General features: G+C 54.2%; 3 protein-coding genes across 3 annotated transcripts; 1 reads left to right on the forward strand and 2 right to left on the reverse strand.

Annotated features, from left to right (window-relative positions):
- Positions 1-1,172: 1,172 nt before the first annotated feature.
- KIAA1191 (KIAA1191 ortholog) lies at positions 1,173-9,318 on the reverse strand. Its single transcript, XM_072872826.1, has 7 exons — positions 9,141-9,318; positions 8,844-9,034; positions 7,376-7,502; positions 5,563-5,687; positions 4,147-4,253; positions 3,692-3,828; positions 1,173-3,230 (listed from the first exon to the last, which is right to left on the reverse strand). The coding sequence occupies exons 1-7, from the start codon at positions 9,166-9,168 to the stop codon at positions 3,022-3,024; spliced, it is 924 nt and encodes a 307-aa protein (XP_072728927.1). The 5' UTR covers positions 9,169-9,318; the 3' UTR covers positions 1,173-3,021.
- A 645-nt stretch (positions 9,319-9,963) lies between these two features.
- On the forward strand, positions 9,964-13,298 carry ARL10 (ARF like GTPase 10). Its single transcript, XM_072872711.1, has 4 exons — positions 9,964-10,564; positions 11,155-11,317; positions 11,549-11,724; positions 12,182-13,298. The coding sequence occupies exons 1-4, from the start codon at positions 10,379-10,381 to the stop codon at positions 12,356-12,358; spliced, it is 702 nt and encodes a 233-aa protein (XP_072728812.1). The 5' UTR covers positions 9,964-10,378; the 3' UTR covers positions 12,359-13,298.
- Positions 13,299-13,582: 284 nt separating this feature from the next.
- Positions 13,583-16,435, reverse strand: NOP16 (NOP16 nucleolar protein). Its single transcript, XM_072872712.1, has 5 exons — positions 16,262-16,435; positions 15,928-16,039; positions 15,159-15,228; positions 14,269-14,375; positions 13,583-14,022 (listed from the first exon to the last, which is right to left on the reverse strand). The coding sequence occupies exons 1-5, from the start codon at positions 16,366-16,368 to the stop codon at positions 13,879-13,881; spliced, it is 540 nt and encodes a 179-aa protein (XP_072728813.1). The 5' UTR covers positions 16,369-16,435; the 3' UTR covers positions 13,583-13,878.
- Between the last annotated feature and the right edge of the window lie 105 nt (positions 16,436-16,540).

Genomic DNA, 16,540 nt, shown 5'->3' on the forward strand with positions numbered 1-16,540 from the left:
TCAAATCACAGCTGAGGTCAGAGAGCAATTATGCATTTCTGTAGACAGTCTCTCAGACAGATCAGAAGCAACAGAGGTTGGGAGTGGGAGAAAGACTCCTCCTGTAGCTGCCCACCACCTCTTTATCTGTCCCTGTGGTAGGCGACCCTTGGCAGGGTCCTAATGAGGAGACCAGAGCCTGGTTCTAGGAGCATTGAACAGCACAGTCGTGGTCAGGAATGGAGTAGTCCTGATGTTAGTCCTGCACATACTGAAGACCTGGTGCTTGCTGCACAGCAAGGCCTCATCCAGAAGCCTGGCTTCAGTTAGCCCAGAACTGTTTGGAAGGGTCTGACCTGGCGCTCACAGGTTTGCTTCCTGTTCTTTAGGAAGCCTCTTCCCAGCTGCAAGATGTAGAACAAACAACTCATCTGCATGACATTGCCTCTCTAATCCAGGGATAAGCCATCCTGGGAAAAGTGAAGAAGTCTGTTTTGGGAGTAATAGCCAGAAGCGTTCCCAACAGTGCAAACTCCAAATGCTTCCTGCTCTAGAAAGCTGCTCTTCCTGCATGGTATACTCATTCAGGTGTATTTTCCAGATAGGTCCTTTAACTGGATTAGACTTGTATTATTAGACTAGAAAAGAAGCCACATTCCAGCAAGAGGTCCATAGTTATGGATGTTATTTTCCAATATGTTGGTCATATCCCAAGAATGATGTTGGAGTAAAATACAGGAAGTAGAATGAGACTATCACACCAAGAGGCCACTCTTTAACCCCAGCCTTTCCAAACTAAACTATGAGATTAGCCTGTGTAACAAGACTTGCAGCAGCAGCCTGTACCAGAGTACCTGGGTGCTTCAGGAGTTATTTACCACTTCTAGTTCTGCTAACACTCTAGGAGCACAGGAAACACCAGTATTCAGCTCAGACACTCCCAGCCCAGAACTGTGTGCTCTATCAGCAGTACTTTGGCAGCTACAAATGCCACAACAGCACTCAAACCAGAACTTTTCAGAGGAAGGCAAAGCAGAGTTGGGCACACCACTGGAATCTGGGCACCTCTAGGCAAACACCAGCCTGGCCCCCACACCTCCACTGTATGTGTGCCCACCTCCACTGTACAGGTGCAAACAGCACACAAGCTGCAAGAGAAGCAATCTCTTCATTCTTCAAATGAAGAATCACAATTTGAATAGCTCAAGAAAACACAAAGATTTAATGTTTAGTTTCATCTGCACAAGCCCTAAGACAGGACTGAGTCTGGCTTTAAACCTAGTCTCCCTGTCAAAAGGGAATTTTACAGAGCAAACATTTTACCCTAGAGCAGTTTTGCTGCTAGAGCTTTATTAGGCAGAACCTTGACCCCACAGTCCCTGGACAGCCCCAGATTTCTTCCAGAGATGCTTTGCCAGCACTAACACACACCAAGGACCTCCATTCACACGGATTTTATTTTCTTGTAGCAAACAAAAATCATACACAAGACATGAATACAGAAAACAAATAAATTAATGTCAAATGAGGAACTGATTGCCAAGGTGCAAATAAGTGGTGACAATGAAAACTGCTTGGTTGGGTGGGAAGCTTTCAACACAACACATCATTGGCAGTGCTGAGGAAACAGAGCCACAAAACATGCTTCTTCAGAGGAGACAGCAGCTAGCCAAGTGAGCCAACCCTGCCTCACCCTCCAGGAGGAATGTTCAGTTTAAGGCAGCAGAAACCCCAGAGCTCAACAGTTACCAGCGGTTAAGTAACCTCTGCGTAATGTCCTTGCAACAGAGAAGCTTCCAGTACCAGATACAAGGCTGCTGCTGCCACCTCACCACTACAAAAAGCCTGCTGCTGGCTGAGGGAGCTCTGCAACACAATCATGAGATAAGAGAGGAGATCTGTTTGCCACAGGACAGGTAAAGATTATAGAGCAATGCTGCCTATAATGCTTAAGGGATTAGATGGTGGACAGGAGTTCCTTCCACTTCTCATGAAAGCAAGTGTTAGCTGTTCCCAGTAACTGGTTCTGACTAGGCCAAAAGTTACATGTAGCTGTATCATAGCAGGGAGGAATGTTTAGCCTTGATCTGCCCTCCGTCCTCCCCCACCCCTGCAAAATGCATTTAATGCTGATGAAACAGAAAACCCTATTTGAGAAGTGCCCCTGGTGTCTAATACACTTCTACTACATGACTCATACAAGATGCTAGAAAAAAAACAAATCAAGCAGCACCCAGAATGCCAGAACATCAGTAAGTCTGTTGTCTAGGAGAAGGCAGGACAGTTGTTCTGCAGAAAGAAGAGGATTACTTTGTTCAAGCCACACCAGCTCTGGTCATTTCCACCTTTTTGGAGGAACATGAACAGTTGGAAGAGAAGCAATTCCTCCTCATTACTGCCAAGCCCCATTAGATTCTGCTCCCTGCCTTTCTATTAAGAGCATCTTAGAATCATCACTGCTCCACTTTTCCTTTAAAATAACCCAAAACCAAAAGAAGTACTAGGCGTTGAACAGGATAGTAAGGGAGTGCCACATTTAAAACCAATCCACCACATTCCCAGAGCAACTTCCTTCTGGCAGTTAATGGTCCAGTTTTTAGTCCTTGCTTGTTTTCATCATTTTCCGCTGGTGTTCTGTATATGCAAGACAGAACCACAGTGCTCCTGAGGGTACTTCAGCACTGAGCAGGACAAGACAATCAGACTACAGGTAGACAAGCCAGCCTGCTTGCACACCACATGCAGTCCTGTCCCACAAAACATGGTTCAAGGTTTTACTGTGGTGCAGTGTACTGGGAAGCACATCTAGCACAGCCTAGCAGACCAAACTGGTGCAATACAGGGGACAGGATGGTTTACATTAGTTTAGTACTAGTGCAGGAGTTTTTCCAAGACTGGCTTTAGGACGACAGTCACAACTGTTTCCTTTTCTGAGATGAAGTGCTGGAAGGGAGGCTTTCCTATTTTACTGCAGCACAATGGGACAGGGAAGCAGAGCCTAAGACATCCTGCAGCCCACTAAAGACACCAGAAGCGTTCTTCCTAGAACCCAGTGGGAGTGAGCACATTCAGATCCCGAGGTTTGATATTATGGGAACGTGGAGATTGTTTCCTCCCTTCTGTGACTGGAATGTCCATTTTAGGTGGCTTGAAGGTGAGTGGATCCTCTGGCATCCTAGTAGCCTGAGCACGCATCAGCTCCATCGGGGATGGCTTCTGGGCACCCTTGTAAGATTGGATGGTAAATCCTCCTGATGAGAAAAAATCACAGCAAGTAAGAGATACAAAAACTAGCCAAGTCCTTTTTCCACTGCTGCCAGGAGTGAGCAGTGTCACTGATGCCCAACACTGCAGAAAGCCTATGCAAGACACCACAGCTTCATGTCATCTAAAGCCTATCTACATCAGTGGCTGACACTTCCAGTTCTCCTTCCACCAGACAGTAGAGAAAACAGAGTAAAAAGCTGTCACCTTCACACCCTGCCCTTCCACTGCAGCACAGTGCAAGTTATTTCTACTTTCAGACCCTTGGCATAGGTTCCACCTAACTGCTTTATATTTAGGCACAGAAATTATATGAATAGCACACATTCACAAGGTGGTCCTAGAAAGTAACAAGGCAAGCAGGATAAGGCTCCAGAAACGCTAGCAAGTTTGTTGTGTGACAGTTCTCCCCTAGCTCTTGCAGGGTAGGAGATTTTAGAGGACATACCTGGATCATTGACAGATTTCTGGATTGCTTTGGGTCCAAAAAAGCTCCATCTTTCAGATGGCAGTTTGTCCCCACCAGCTTCCATGGCAAAGTCTGGGCCAGTGATAGAAGTAGAGGATCCCTGACTAAACCAACCCCTAGGGAAAAATCATTGAGATGCATAAAACATGAGAACAAATATTTCAAGTGGCCCCACTGTGCCAGAACTTTCCATGTAGTTATCAGGGGCAATTTAAACAATCTTAATAGGTTTGTTACCACCCAGGATGAAGTTATGTATGCTCAAGTTCCACAAGCTTTCAACATTTGGATCTATCCAACACAAACCCACAGTAGGCTCTGAACTTCACCCCTTAGACAGTCCCTCACTGGATAAGAATGTTATTTGTAGCAGCTCCCACCTCAGCAGCTTGTAGAAAACCAAAGGAGGCAGTGGTCTGCCAGGAACAGAGTACCTGTTTTTATGCTTGGGAGAGGAGTGGGGAGTGGTGCTTGGAGTGGACTGAGCAGAAGAAGTCTGTTTGTCATCTTTTGTCATCTCTCCACTCTGCATTTTTAGCTTCTGTTAGGAGAGGCAAGATAAACAGAGGCAACAGAGCTTAAATACAAGACATAAGGAACAAACAGCCAGTTTTATTGCCAAAACTGTACAATTGATTATATCACAGGTGATAAAGGATTTAAGCATCCCTTCACCTAAAGCTAAACCCAGTATTACAATACTTGCATACACCCCTTAAGCTTCTTTCCACACCAGATATAAGCATTTTCTATGTCCACTATGCTCAACACACATCCTCCAGGCTAGAGGAAGTAAAATAACACCTACAGCACACTCTGCAATTCAGAGTCACTACCCAACAGTAATGCATTGCTTCAATACCAGCATTCATAGGGAGGCTGCAGATGTAGCAGAGCTAGCGCACACATCAGTTCAGCTACCTGGTAACAAGTCTAAATGCCACAGCAGTCATTTGTCTGCAGCACTTTTCAGAGCAACAAAGCTTTCAGTCCCACAAGTTCCCTAATGAAGGTGAGACCAGACCTCATACAAAAGGTACAAGGTCTAGGAGTACTAGACCTGGAGAAGTAATCCACATACAACAGGATGGAAACGCCGCTCTAGAACACTGAGATGAACTACATTTGAAGAGTACACCTGCTCGTAAAATCAACAGGAACTGGCTGTATGTGAACCAGGTTATTCCAAGTCAGACAGTACAAACTGAACTCTGAAGTCACTTGAAGGGCAGTTATAGTTCAAACACCAACTACACAAGCACCTCAGAATGTTTCCTGCAGCTATCCAAGCCACACTAATGCAATTCACCAACACTGTTAATGAAGTTTTGACCTTGTGGGAGTACACTTGGAGAGTTCACTATTAAACTCCAACTGCAAGATTACTGTGGGCAACTGAGCTCATCAGAAACATGTTGATTCAAGACCTTTGTCTTTATTTCCAGTAAGAGGCAAGCCCAGTTTCATCTGCTAACTTCCACATCAGAAATGCACAGTTTACAAGTTCTCTAGGGACAAACAGTTACAACAGTCAACTACAGCCCACCATTCAAAGGTACAGCAAGAAACTAGATTCTGTGTAGGGTTGTCCCCACTTGGAAAGACAACTGCAATAGTCTGACATGACTGTGGAATACGACAGATTTCAGAAAAAAGTTTGTTTCAAAACTATAAAGGCTAATGCTAACTTTAAAATATAAGTGGGTAACCTTTTTTACACAATGAGCTAAAAGCCTTCAGAGGAAGCAGTTTCAGGAGAGTCCTGCAACATGCTCCAAGAGTTACATCACCAGATAGGTGTTAAGCTAGTACACAACCTACAGAGAAAGCCAAAGCAAAACAAGCCTTACGTGGACTGCCTCAGCCACTCGGTGATACTTGGTCTCCTCAGTAGTGAGGCCTTTGTGGGGAGTGTAGCCAGCATCTCTCAGCCCTGCCTGCTGCTCAAAGCGCTGAATGCTCTCCTGAGTCTGCTCTGGAACAAACAAGAGCACATATTCACACAGAAATGCCACCACAAGCAGTTATAGCAAACAAAGGCAACTTAAGCAGCAGAATGCAAGACCCTTTTTTTCATCATTCATACCTACATGTTGTGATGAGTTGACAGAGGCAGCAAGACAAAGCCAATGAGATATTCTGACTTGAAAACTATCCCGAGTCATAGGGCAAAGTCAGATGAGCAGTGATTTGTCCCATATCACCAGATGTATTACAAATGCAACACTTGTAATTAAACCCATCTCACCCAAGAAGCTGCATCACTCCTAATTACAATTTCCTAAATCTAGGAGACCCCAATAAGCTGGACATTTTAAGTGACCCTCTAGATTCAAGGGAGTTTTTTTGGCCAACAAAAAAAAAATGAAGTCTTCTGAAACACTGACCACATTAGCTAATCTGACAATCACAGCCTTGCAGAACAGGTGGTAAAGACTCCCAGTGATTCTAGATTAGGTAAAATAAGCTATTTCAGGCAAATACAGAGCCAGCATCCAATACACTGATATCAACTTCAGTTTTGAAAAATATAAGCACTTCCCCCCCCCAATACCAGCATAAGATGTTCACTCCCTGGTGGAACTGAGAAAAAAGTCAAAAGGAATTAGAGCACAAAAAGATTACTGGAAAAGCCCAATGCCTTTAAAACAGTAACATTAACATGGGAAGTGTTATAAGTTATTTGCAGAGATAATGCACTGTACAGATGAGAAATCTAGAGGACCTTTGCCTGTTTATTTCCAACTTGACTGAATGTTCTTCCTGGGAGGTACAGGTTGGGGCTCCTTACTTCTTACTGCACAAGAACATTTTTAGGCCATCATGGTTTTAACTAGATTAGCATTTTATCATCAGACTAGAACAGGAGCTGCCTTCCAGAAGAAAGTCCATATTCCTGGACATTATTTTCTGATGCGTTGGTCATTTTTGAGCCAAGATTGAAATAAGTGCAAATGTACAGCTACTCCAAAAAGCTGGTCTGAAAATCTAGAAGTCTTTGGAATCACTGCTTGGAGGAAAAGATGAAGCTCAGATCCCAGCTGCTAAAAGAAGAGGCAGCAGGGACAGATTAACACATGAATAATTTCTCTTGTTGTAAATGGGCATGTCTTCTCTGCAAGCATAACTGACCCAATTTGATTTTAAAGCATCATGATTTATGAGGTTTGTTTTTTTTAAAGTAAGCATTACTGTTAGCAAGACAGCTGCCACTGCTATTGACTAACATAAATGCCAGCAAGCACTCCATTAGCACAGTATGTCAGCTCTCCACACCACTTTGGTTAATTTTAGAGCTTTACCTGTCATTCAGAAATAGCAAGTTAATAAGCAGAGTAGCACCAGCAGCCGCCTCTGCACTCCAGCAAGGAGGTGGCATGGACTGCAGTGTCCTATCAGCAGATAATGTACCCTGCACTCCTCCCTCATCACCCACCTCCAGCACCTGGAAACACAGAGGCAGCAAGCGTGCCCTACTCCCTAGTTCCTTGCTTCTTTCTAGAAACATCCTCCAAGAAAACCTCATAGAGCTCAAGAGCAGAGTCAATCTGAACCCACAAGCTGTCCAGGAACTCTGGTAGTTACCCTGAGGCATTACCAAGCCAGAGCACGCTTGTGTGCCCACACCCCATTAGCCACCCCATTAAAGGTGAGAGTTCTTACTTGTAATGAGAGAGTTCATGATGATATGAGTGGCCTTGGCCTTCACCACAGGTACCTTGTTCACACTTTCAGTGGACGATGAAGGAGTTATGACAGGTGCATTCATGTTAGCATCCCCTTCCTCAATCTGTGGGGAAGAAGCAGTGTACAGTTTAAGATGAGAAAGTATCTCAGCACCTTGCCAGGACACATCTCTAACTACTCAAATGAGACAAGGCCAAGCTGCTCTAGCAGCTAGCCTTCATCCCATGGAAGAAACCCATACACTGTTCTCGCTACAGCCCAGGAACATTTAGAGCTTGAACCTTATAATTCTTAGCAATTAACAAGCAACTTGCATCCAACATTTGAAAACCTAGCAGGCTCAGAGCCAACAAGTTGTTAGTCTAAGTACAAAAAGGTCAACAGGAAATAAACCAGAACATATCTATTTCCATTCTTGTAACTGTAAACTGGACTTCAAGGTTAATTGGGCAAGAGCACCCTTCCACAGACAGCTCAGAAACACAAACTATTTACAGAATGGCAGTCACACAGGTTAGAGGCTGGTGTTTAGATCTTGTTTTCCCCCTCATTCCTTACATCAGTTTCTTGCTCAGTGTATCTAGTGGTCACAGCTCTACCACTGATCACAAGACCCTAGCAACAAAGAACCAGAAAATAAATGCTAGAAAACAAGACATCTTGTGAAACACAGGCCTTCTTCCTCCTAACACAGGAGTTACTGTTCCCTGACTGGACAGTTTGCTTTTTGTGCCAAACCACAACTTTAGGTTTTCTTCCACAAGAAAGATTTTAAAACAAAATGGGGTGAAAAGCAGAGGTTAAGCTCGAAGGGATGCAGAGTTAGTTAATTCCATTCAATAACATTTAACTTCACTTCAAACTTAGAAGACAGCCTCTAAATCTAAAAGAGCTGACCCGGCACTCAAAGCATCCCCATAGTCATTTCATAGAACAGTTTGGCTTGGAAGGGAACTTCAAAGATCATCTAGTCCAGCCCTGCTGCTGCATGTGGATCTTTCACTAGGTCAGGTTGCCCAAAGCCTTGTCCCACCTGACTTTGAAGACTTCCAGGGATGGGGCATCCACAGCTTCTTCTGGGCAACCTGTTCCAGGGCCTCACCACCCTCATCATAAGGCATTTACATCCAACCTAAATCTACCCTTTTGCTCTGTTTTAATTACACCTGCTTACAGCTTTCAGCTTTTTTACCCAGAAACACCTCCCATAAGCGAGGGGACTCCCAGAGCACGCCTATCTCAACCACACTTCAGGGCTCCCACGACAGGGCCAGGCAGCAAAGCCGGTCTCTTGTCCCCAGCACCTCCCGAGGGCTGCCAGGGCAGGGGCAGCTCGCCCGCTGCGGTGCCTCGGCCAGGCAGGAGGGCTGCCAGGGCCGGGCTGCAGCGGCACACCGGAGGCACGCCTGGGCCAGGGCCACCGCGGCAACCGGCCGGCCCGTACCTTCGAGAGCTCCTGGTACTTGCGCTCGGGGATGACCGGCTGCTTCCAGAGGACGTTGGCGCACAGGTCGGCGGGCGGCGGCGTCATGGGCGCCGTGTCCTCCAGGGCGTCGTCGTAGCTGAAGGCCCGCCGCGGCACGCCGACGGGCAGCGACATCTTGCCCGGGCGGGCCCCGCCGCCCTGCTCCAGCGCTGCGAACAGAGAGGGCAGCGCTCAGCGCCGCCGCCCGCCCGCCCCGCCGCCGCCACCGCGGCCTACCCGGGCCGGTGGGGAGCGCGGGGGCGGGGGGAACCTTACCGGGAGCGTCCGGCTGCCGCGAGCTCATGGCGGCGGCGGCGCCGCGGTTCGGCTGCGGCTAGCGAGGCGCGGCGGGGGGCGGCGGGCCGGGGGCCTGCGGGCCGGGCGGCGCCATGGCGGAGCCCGCGGGGTCGTCCCGCCGCCGCCACCGCAGCTGCCGCCGGAGGGGAAGCGCGAGGGGCACCGCCCCCGCGGGAGCGCCCTTATAGCGCCCAGGTCTCGCGAGAGCTGGCGGCGGCGCGCGGGGCACGCTGGGAGGTGTAGTTCGGGCCGCGCGGGGCGGGGCCAAGCGGAGGGGCGTGGTTGTGTTGAAGGGGCGGGGCCGGGCGATTCCGGGGGGCAAGGCGGGGTGGGGGCAGAGGTCGGGGCGCGGCCGGGCCCCACGCGGGCGCGGGGCGGCAGCTGGGGGACGGGGGTGGGCAGCGCTGCCCGCCACTCCCCGCCCCTGCCAGACCTCGTGGCGTGGGGCTCTCCTGCCAGGGCAGCGCTGCCCGACCCTGCCCGCCCTGCCACACCCGCCGCCTGCTCCTGCCCGCGCCCATCCCCTGCCCGACCATGCACCAGCTCGACCAGCAAACCGTGTCGGCCCGCTGGAGGGGTGCCCAGCCCACCCACGGTCCTGGGAGTCCCTTGCTGTCCTGCTGCGATCGCCCACAGGGCCGTGGGGGGTCAGGCACGGTGGCTCCGGGGAAGGCCCCGCAGCTGCTCCCAGTGGAGCCCGGCCCGGGGCAGGGACGCGCTGTGCCACCGGGCAGGGTTGAAGACAAACGAGTCCCGTGGGCAGCGGGCGCAACCCCTGGGCCTGTGGGCACCTGCTGTGCTGGGTGCCAGGCTGCCAGCCGGGTGTGGGGCCTGGAGGTGGCTCACGGGTCCGTGCGCTGTCTGGGGAGGGCCTGCTGCCTCCCTGCCTCCCTCCCTGCTGCCTCCCTCCCTGACTCCCTCCCTCTCCCCATCGTCCTTTCTTCTCCCCACCATTTCTCCCTCTCCCCATCATCCCTCCCTCCATCCCCACCGTCCCTCCATCTTCCCCTCCCTCCCTCCCTCCCTCCATCCATCTCTCCATCCACCCATCTGTCCCTCCCTCCCTCCCTCCTGCGGTCGGAGCGGCCCCTTTAAGCGCGGCGGTGACGTCAGGGGCGGGCACAGCTGGCGCTGGCGCGAGGCCCGCGGGCACAGCTGGCGGGGGGGGGCACAGCTGCGCGGCGGCCGCGCGCTGCCGGTGCCGCTGCCGGTGCCGCATGGCTCGGCCCGGCGCCCTCCGGGACCTGACGCTGGCCCTGGGGGCGGCCGTGGCCGCCCTCGGCTCCCTCCTCTTCATCGCCTGGAAGATCTGCTTCCGCGGCACCGGCACCGGCACCGACTGGAGCGGCTGGTGGGAGCGGGAGCTGCGGGAGCTGCGGGACCGAGCCCCCGCCGGCGACGCGGTAAGGGCGGGGACGGACCCGCTCCGGGACCCCCGGCCATCGCGGGTCGGGATCTCCCCGGGATCCCCTATACCAGGATCCCCTGTACCGGGAGCCCCTTACTGGGATCTCTCCGATCTCAACGGGGCAGGGACGGGGCAGGGCGTCAGGACCCCTCCGGGTTCCTCACACCCCCGAGACCGTCAAGCTGGGGAAGGGGCAAGGGCTCGGGATCGTCCCTGGGGTCACCAGGCTGGAGAAGGCTCTGGATCGCCAGCGGGATCCCTCTGAGCACGTGAGGCTGGGGAAGGGGGCGCAGGGTCAGGATCCCCCGGGATCTCACACCAGGGTCCCCCCCGGAGCTGGTCAGAATGGATTCCCCAGGATATTCCGCAGGATGACGGCCCTTGGGGACCCCTCTGCCCCCCATCCTGCTGGGGAAGGGGGTCCCCGGTCTGAACCACCCCTGGAGCCCAGCGGGCTGGAGACGGGAGTGCAGGGGTTGGGGGGGCTGGCAGGACCCCTTGCTCCGGGCTGGTCCCTCAACCAGCTGCCTGAGCATGGGGCTGCGGATCCCGGGACCAGCCCTGCACCCTCCTGCGTCCCCACAGCTGGACTGGCGGCAGGTGCTGGTGCTGGGACTGGACGGGGCAGGGAAGAGCAGCGTCCTGCACTACCTCTGCAGCCAGACGGCCAGGGAGCGCATCGCACCCACCCGCGGCTTCAACTCTGCCCAGCTCTACATCGAGGGGCTGGAGGTGGACCTGCTGGAGGGTAAGGCTGGCCTGGCCCCACCGCGTCTCCCAGGGCTGAGCCTGCACGGCCCAGAGGGTCCCCCCGCCTGCCAGCACTGGGCTGGGTGTGCAGAGCATCCTGGGCAGCGGGGGCATCCCGGGTGGTGGGAGCATCCCGGGCGGCGGGAGGTCTGGTTCCCCAGGGTGCTACAGGGAGGCAGCAGCCCCGCTCACCTCCGCGCAGGGGCCTGATCCTGCCTGTCTTCCGCAGTGGGGGGCAGCCAGAACCTGCGAGCGTACTGGCCCCACTACCTGAGCCAGGCCCATGTGCTGGTGTTCGTGGTGGACTCGGTGGACAGGTCGCGCCTGCTGACGGCGCGCCAGGAGCTGCACTCGCTGCTGGCTGCAGAGCCCCAGCTGCCCCTGGTTGTGCTGGCCAACAAGCAGGTAGGTGTCCGTCTGTCTGTCCATCTGTGCCTGCAGCTGCCCCCGGGGCTGTTTGCAGTGAAATTGTCCCTTCCCAGGGCGCCCTGAGGGGAAATCCTAATACCCAAAATCCACTGGCTCTTGCAAAATCTGATTTCCTGGGGCCTGTCTCCTCCAGTCTTCGTCAGGAGGTACAGCAGCCATTACCAGTGCCCTGACTAACGAGTTTTAGGAGAGCACCCAGGCAGCAGCCTGCAAAATCCCCCAGGGAAATACATTTCCCAGGCAGGCGGCCAAGCACATGCCTAGCGCTGCTTCCCATTAGCTTGTGCCAAAGCAACTCCAATGAGAGATCGAGGCAGTCTGGCCTGCGCAGGATCCCTGCCAGGACCGCACAGGCAGGACAGGGCTCCTGCCAGCCGGCAGCGCTGCTCCCGGTGCTGCTCCCCTCCTGAGCGACCACCTCTCTCCCTTGCAGGATAAGAGCAATGCCCTGAGCGTGGCAGAGCTGCAGGAGGAGCTGGCCCTGCACACGCTCAGCAAGCAGCGAGAGCTCTTCCTCCTGCCCACCAGTGCAACCTGGGCCAGCCTGAGCACTGCCACCAGTGTCCTCCATGTGAAGAGCTTGCTGGTCACCCTGCTCTCCCAGCCCTGAGCTGACACGGGGGGTGGACAGGCTCCCGGCCCCGGCATGGCTCCTCTTCGGGGTCAACAGCGTGAGGATGGAGGCGGCTGGGTAGGAGCCCTGGAGCTCAGACTCACTGGTAGCAGGCTGCCAGTCCTGGGGTGTTTGCTGCACCCCACAAGGTTTGAGGTTGAGCTGCGGCATGGCTGCCCTCAGGGAACATGAGCAGTGGGCTCTGCTCTCTGCCACAGGGAGGGCAGCCGCCTCCCCCTGTTCAGGCATGAAGCCTCCCTTGGTATGGTGGCGTGAGCACAGCTCTTACCTCCCCATAAGCAGGAACGTGCAGCACAGGGCAGGGCCCTGCACCTTCACAGCAGCCCCACAGAGTATTAAATGAATGGGGCTGAACAAGTGAGGTAGCCCTTTCGCCCACCAGCACAGAGAGGTCATCCCAGGGGATGGGCCCTCCTTCCCAAAAAACGCGAGGAGTTACCGCTGGCGCAGTCCTGCCAGTACAGCGCACACCAGTGAGAATAACCAGCTCAGGCTATCCCTCAGCAGGGCTGAGCACAGCTGTCAATTCCCCCGACTCTGTATTTAAAGCCCTGTTCAGGAGAGACGAAGGCAGGTATTGGGCAGCCCTGCACTGCCCCTTCACCCTGAACAGGGGTAAAGACGGGCCACTTGGTAGGAGCTGTGCTCAGCAGGCGTTTGCCTGCCTGCGTGGTCTCCTTCCCTCTCAGCTGCCCCAGGGAGAAGGGGAAGGAGCCAGGCTCAGAGCCTGCAGGAAGCCCTGCCTGCAGGCAGAAGGGCTGCTGGGTCAGGCCATGGGGCGCTGGGTCCTGGAAAACCTATTGTGGAAGCTGGGGAGCATATCGGGGAAAGGGAGCATGCACTGGCCAGTCTCTGCTGCTAAAACTTTTGTACAGCCGCTCCTTCCCTTTGTCAATAAAAGAGGCTGATCACTCTGCGCTTTCCTCCAGCTCCTTGGCAAGGAAGGGGCCCCCAGCCTGGTCTTCTGAGCTGGAGGCGGGAAGGTCACTCGGGGGGGAAGGAAGCAGCACATGGCCCCGCTCCAGGCTCTGCTTACAGGGAAATCAGCAAAGGCCCAGGTGCTACCCACGCCCCATGGGCCCCCAGCCCCGTTGCTGCAGGGGGTGACACACGCCCGATGCCCACGTCCCACGGGTAGGCACCATGAGCTGTCTGAAGTGGGACTGCACCAAGCGAGAGCCCATGAGCAAGACATTCACATCAGCTTGAAAGAGTAATTTATTTTAACAAGGCAAAAGAAGTGCTGACTGCCACACAGAAAGGGAGCAGCATAGCACATTCAGTCCCAATGCCACAAGCCACAGCCAAGAGTCCTTCATGCCTGGTTATAACTGTCTCTGTCTAATGAAGGTCCTTCCTCCGTCGCCAGAGGCTTTGCGTAGCTCAACTTGCTGGCACTGAGCCTGTGACCGTCACCTGTCTGTCAATCCCCACTTGGTTCAGAAAATGGTCACATCAAACCTGCACTTGCAGGCAAACCTGAGAAAAAAGGGCAGTCACTGCACATCCATCTTTTCCAGCTTGAGTGATGCAATTAAATCCTTGTACTCCTCAGGATAGAAATTCTTGTACACGTTGATCTTTCTCTTAATCTGCTTGGGAGTATCCTGGTAGTAGTTCTTCTCATCTCGAGCCATTTCCTGTGACAAAGGAGAGGGTAAGTCAGAGGAGTGGCCCCAAGAGCAAACACCAAACCAGCCCAGCCATGCTCCAAAGGCCCACCCTGGCCGGCTGTGATCACTGCCTGACTCAGACAGGCATCTGGCCAAGGTTCAAAGCGCTGCTTCCCCTTAACGATCAGCTGACTGTGAAACAGGATCCTGGACAGAGAGGATCAGGAGTGAATCGCTCCGGATGCTCCTCACTCTGGGACAGCCAGTGCTTACCTTGTAGTTCTCCCCGTGGTTCTGTATCATGTACCGCACATAGTCAATGAGGTCTCGTGAGAGCGTGTTTGACTTCTTCTCGGGGAGACTGGCCTCATATTCCATCTCTAGGACAAGGACAGAGACACCATGAAGCAGGGGAGGGAAGCAAGCAGCACCTCAGAGGTCGCAGCCTCTTCCCAAGATCAAGCGCTGCCAGTACTGCAGAAAGGAGGTGGCTCCTGCAGCACAGCTCGGCTGCTCACACACACAGGGCTGCTTCCCAGCACGATCATGCAGGAAAACGAACAAGACAACAGCCCTCCACATAGGCTGCAGACATCCAGGCCTGCACTACAGCTCCTCTCCAGCTCACACCACGAGGAGTGGAGCCTTTCTGCCCAGGCTGCAAAGCGCAACTGTTCAGAGCTGCCCAGTCCACCACTAAAACACAGGGGGTATGGCAGCCACAGTTTCTTGTCACCCTGGTGCCACACACCAGCATGTTTCAGAGTGACAAAAGCCTTCTCGGGGCTGCAGGTAGAAATACTGTGGAAAAGGCAGCACAGGAGGGAAAAGGAAATTCCTGAGACAGAGGACACACAGGAACAGCAGAGCTGCTGTCCTGGCTCCCAGCTCAGCTCTAGCCTGGCTGGGAACCCCCAGCTGACTGCTGCCAGGGGTGTACTCCTCTACAAGCCCACAAGCCTGGACAAGAAGTAACACCACTCCCTGCCCCTGGCACAGCACAGCAGCTAAGGACAGTCTGGCAGCACAAAGATGAAAGACAAAATAACCCACGGGGCTTTGGGAGAACCCCAAATGCAATGGCAGCAGTGCGGTTCAGCAGGAAACCCGCCAAGGCTGGAGGTGGTGAAGCGCTCCCTGGGGAGGACAGAAGCAGCACTGACCGTTCACCACGTAGGGCTTCCGCACTATTTTCTTTCCTTGCTCCCGTCCATTGCTTTCCACTTCCATCCCCTGTGTTAAATGAGAGAAAAGGCAACTCAAGACAAGCCCATTTAGAAGAGAGCTGCGTCCCCATACATTGCTCCCAAAACTCCTTATACAACGGCTGCAAGGACCAGGAAATCTCAGGTGGCTTAAGCAGAGCCATATTTGTGCCATTAAGCTAGCTCATGGGCAAGCCTGTTGCCCGAGTAATACTGTGTGAATGGAGACAAGTGGCAAACAAGGTCACTCCTGTTTTTTTCATGAGTGTGTGATGTTTTGTGGGGCCATCTTTCGCCTGGAAGTGTTGCCCACCAACGCAGGCAGGCCAGGCTGGCGCTGCTGTACACAAAGAGGCTTTCTTTTGTAGCAGGAGGAACTCAGCTGCAGTGTTCCCAACCCCACCTCTCTCTAGCAAGTCCCAGGAGACTGACCGACGTTATTTACACTTGTTCCAAAGCCCATTATTTCCCTGTGATGCCTTAGCTCACTCCCACACCAGATCTTGGCGACAAAAGCGTGTCAATAAAGATAAGAAACCCATCCACCTACAGAGACTGATCCAGAGCCGCCTGACCCGTGCTCCAGGGCACGCTGCTCTCCACGCTGCTTCTCCCCAGCCCGGCTGCGTGTCCTGGAGGAGGCCTGGCCTTCCACCCCCCACAAAGGAGCAGCCCCAGCCGAGCCCCCCTGCCCTTCCCCAGCGGCGCAGGGTACGGCCACACTTACCAGCAGCTTCTTGGGGATGGGGACGGCCTTGTTGGGATCCTCGGCCAGGCCCATCTCGGCCAGGTTCTGCGCCACCGACTTGGTCGGGTCCCAGGCATGGCGGATATGCGAGCTGCGCGGGGACAGGCACCGGCATCGCGGGCTGCGCTCACCCTCCCCGCGTGGGTGCGTGTTCCCCTCCCCACAGACAAATAGCCCCCAAGCGCCCACCGGGACGTGTAGCAGGTCCCCCCGGGGGCCCACTCCCACACGGCGATGGGCTCACGGCCGCCCTGCCCACAGCCCACGCACGGCCCCCGCGCCCCTCCGTGTGCCCACACCCCGCGGCCCTCACCAGGCGATGCGCGGGGCGGCGCGGCGGCGGGCGCTGCGGTAGAGCCGCTTGCGGTTGAGGTTGTAGGAGTACTTCTGCCGCCGGCTCTTCCCCTTCGCCTTCGGCATGGCGGCCACACGCTGCTGCTGCCGCCGCCGCCGCCGAGCGCCGGGCCGGGCCGCGAGGGGCGGGGCCGCGCCGCGGGGCACCACGGGAAGTGTAGTCCCGCGCTGGCAACACCTCCCGCGGGGTTACCCCGCCGCGGACTACAACCCCCGGCATGACCCGCGGCGGGGGCGG

The sequence above is a fragment of the Ciconia boyciana genome, chromosome 9 (genome assembly GCF_034638445.1).
Source record: "Ciconia boyciana chromosome 9, ASM3463844v1, whole genome shotgun sequence".
Lineage (NCBI taxonomy): Eukaryota > Metazoa > Chordata > Aves > Ciconiiformes > Ciconiidae > Ciconia > Ciconia boyciana.

Coding starts and splice junctions, on each gene's coding strand:
- KIAA1191 (XM_072872826.1), bottom strand. CDS start 9,168: ATGAGCTCGCGGCAGCCGGACGCTCCCG. Junction 7,503..8,843: donor AGTACCAGGAGCTCTCGAAG/GTACGGGCCGGC, acceptor TCTTCCCCACAG/ATTGAGGAAGGGGATGCTAA. Junction 4,254..5,562: donor GAGTGGCTGAGGCAGTCCAC/GTAAGGCTTGTT, acceptor CTCTCCTAACAG/AAGCTAAAAATGCAGAGTGG.
- ARL10 (XM_072872711.1), top strand. CDS start 10,379: ATGGCTCGGCCCGGCGCCCTCCGGGACCTGACGCTGGCCCTGGGGGCG. Junction 11,318..11,548: donor GGAGGTGGACCTGCTGGAGG/GTAAGGCTGGCC, acceptor TGTCTTCCGCAG/TGGGGGGCAGCCAGAACCTG. Junction 11,725..12,181: donor TTGTGCTGGCCAACAAGCAG/GTAGGTGTCCGT, acceptor TCTCCCTTGCAG/GATAAGAGCAATGCCCTGAG.
- NOP16 (XM_072872712.1), bottom strand. CDS start 16,368: ATGCCGAAGGCGAAGGGGAAGAGCCGGCGGCAGAAGTACTCCTACAAC. Junction 16,040..16,261: donor GCCGCCCCGCGCATCGCCTG/GTGAGGGCCGCG, acceptor GTCCCCGCGCAG/CTCGCATATCCGCCATGCCT. Junction 14,376..15,158: donor GAAGCCCTACGTGGTGAACG/GTCAGTGCTGCT, acceptor TCCTTGTCCTAG/AGATGGAATATGAGGCCAGT.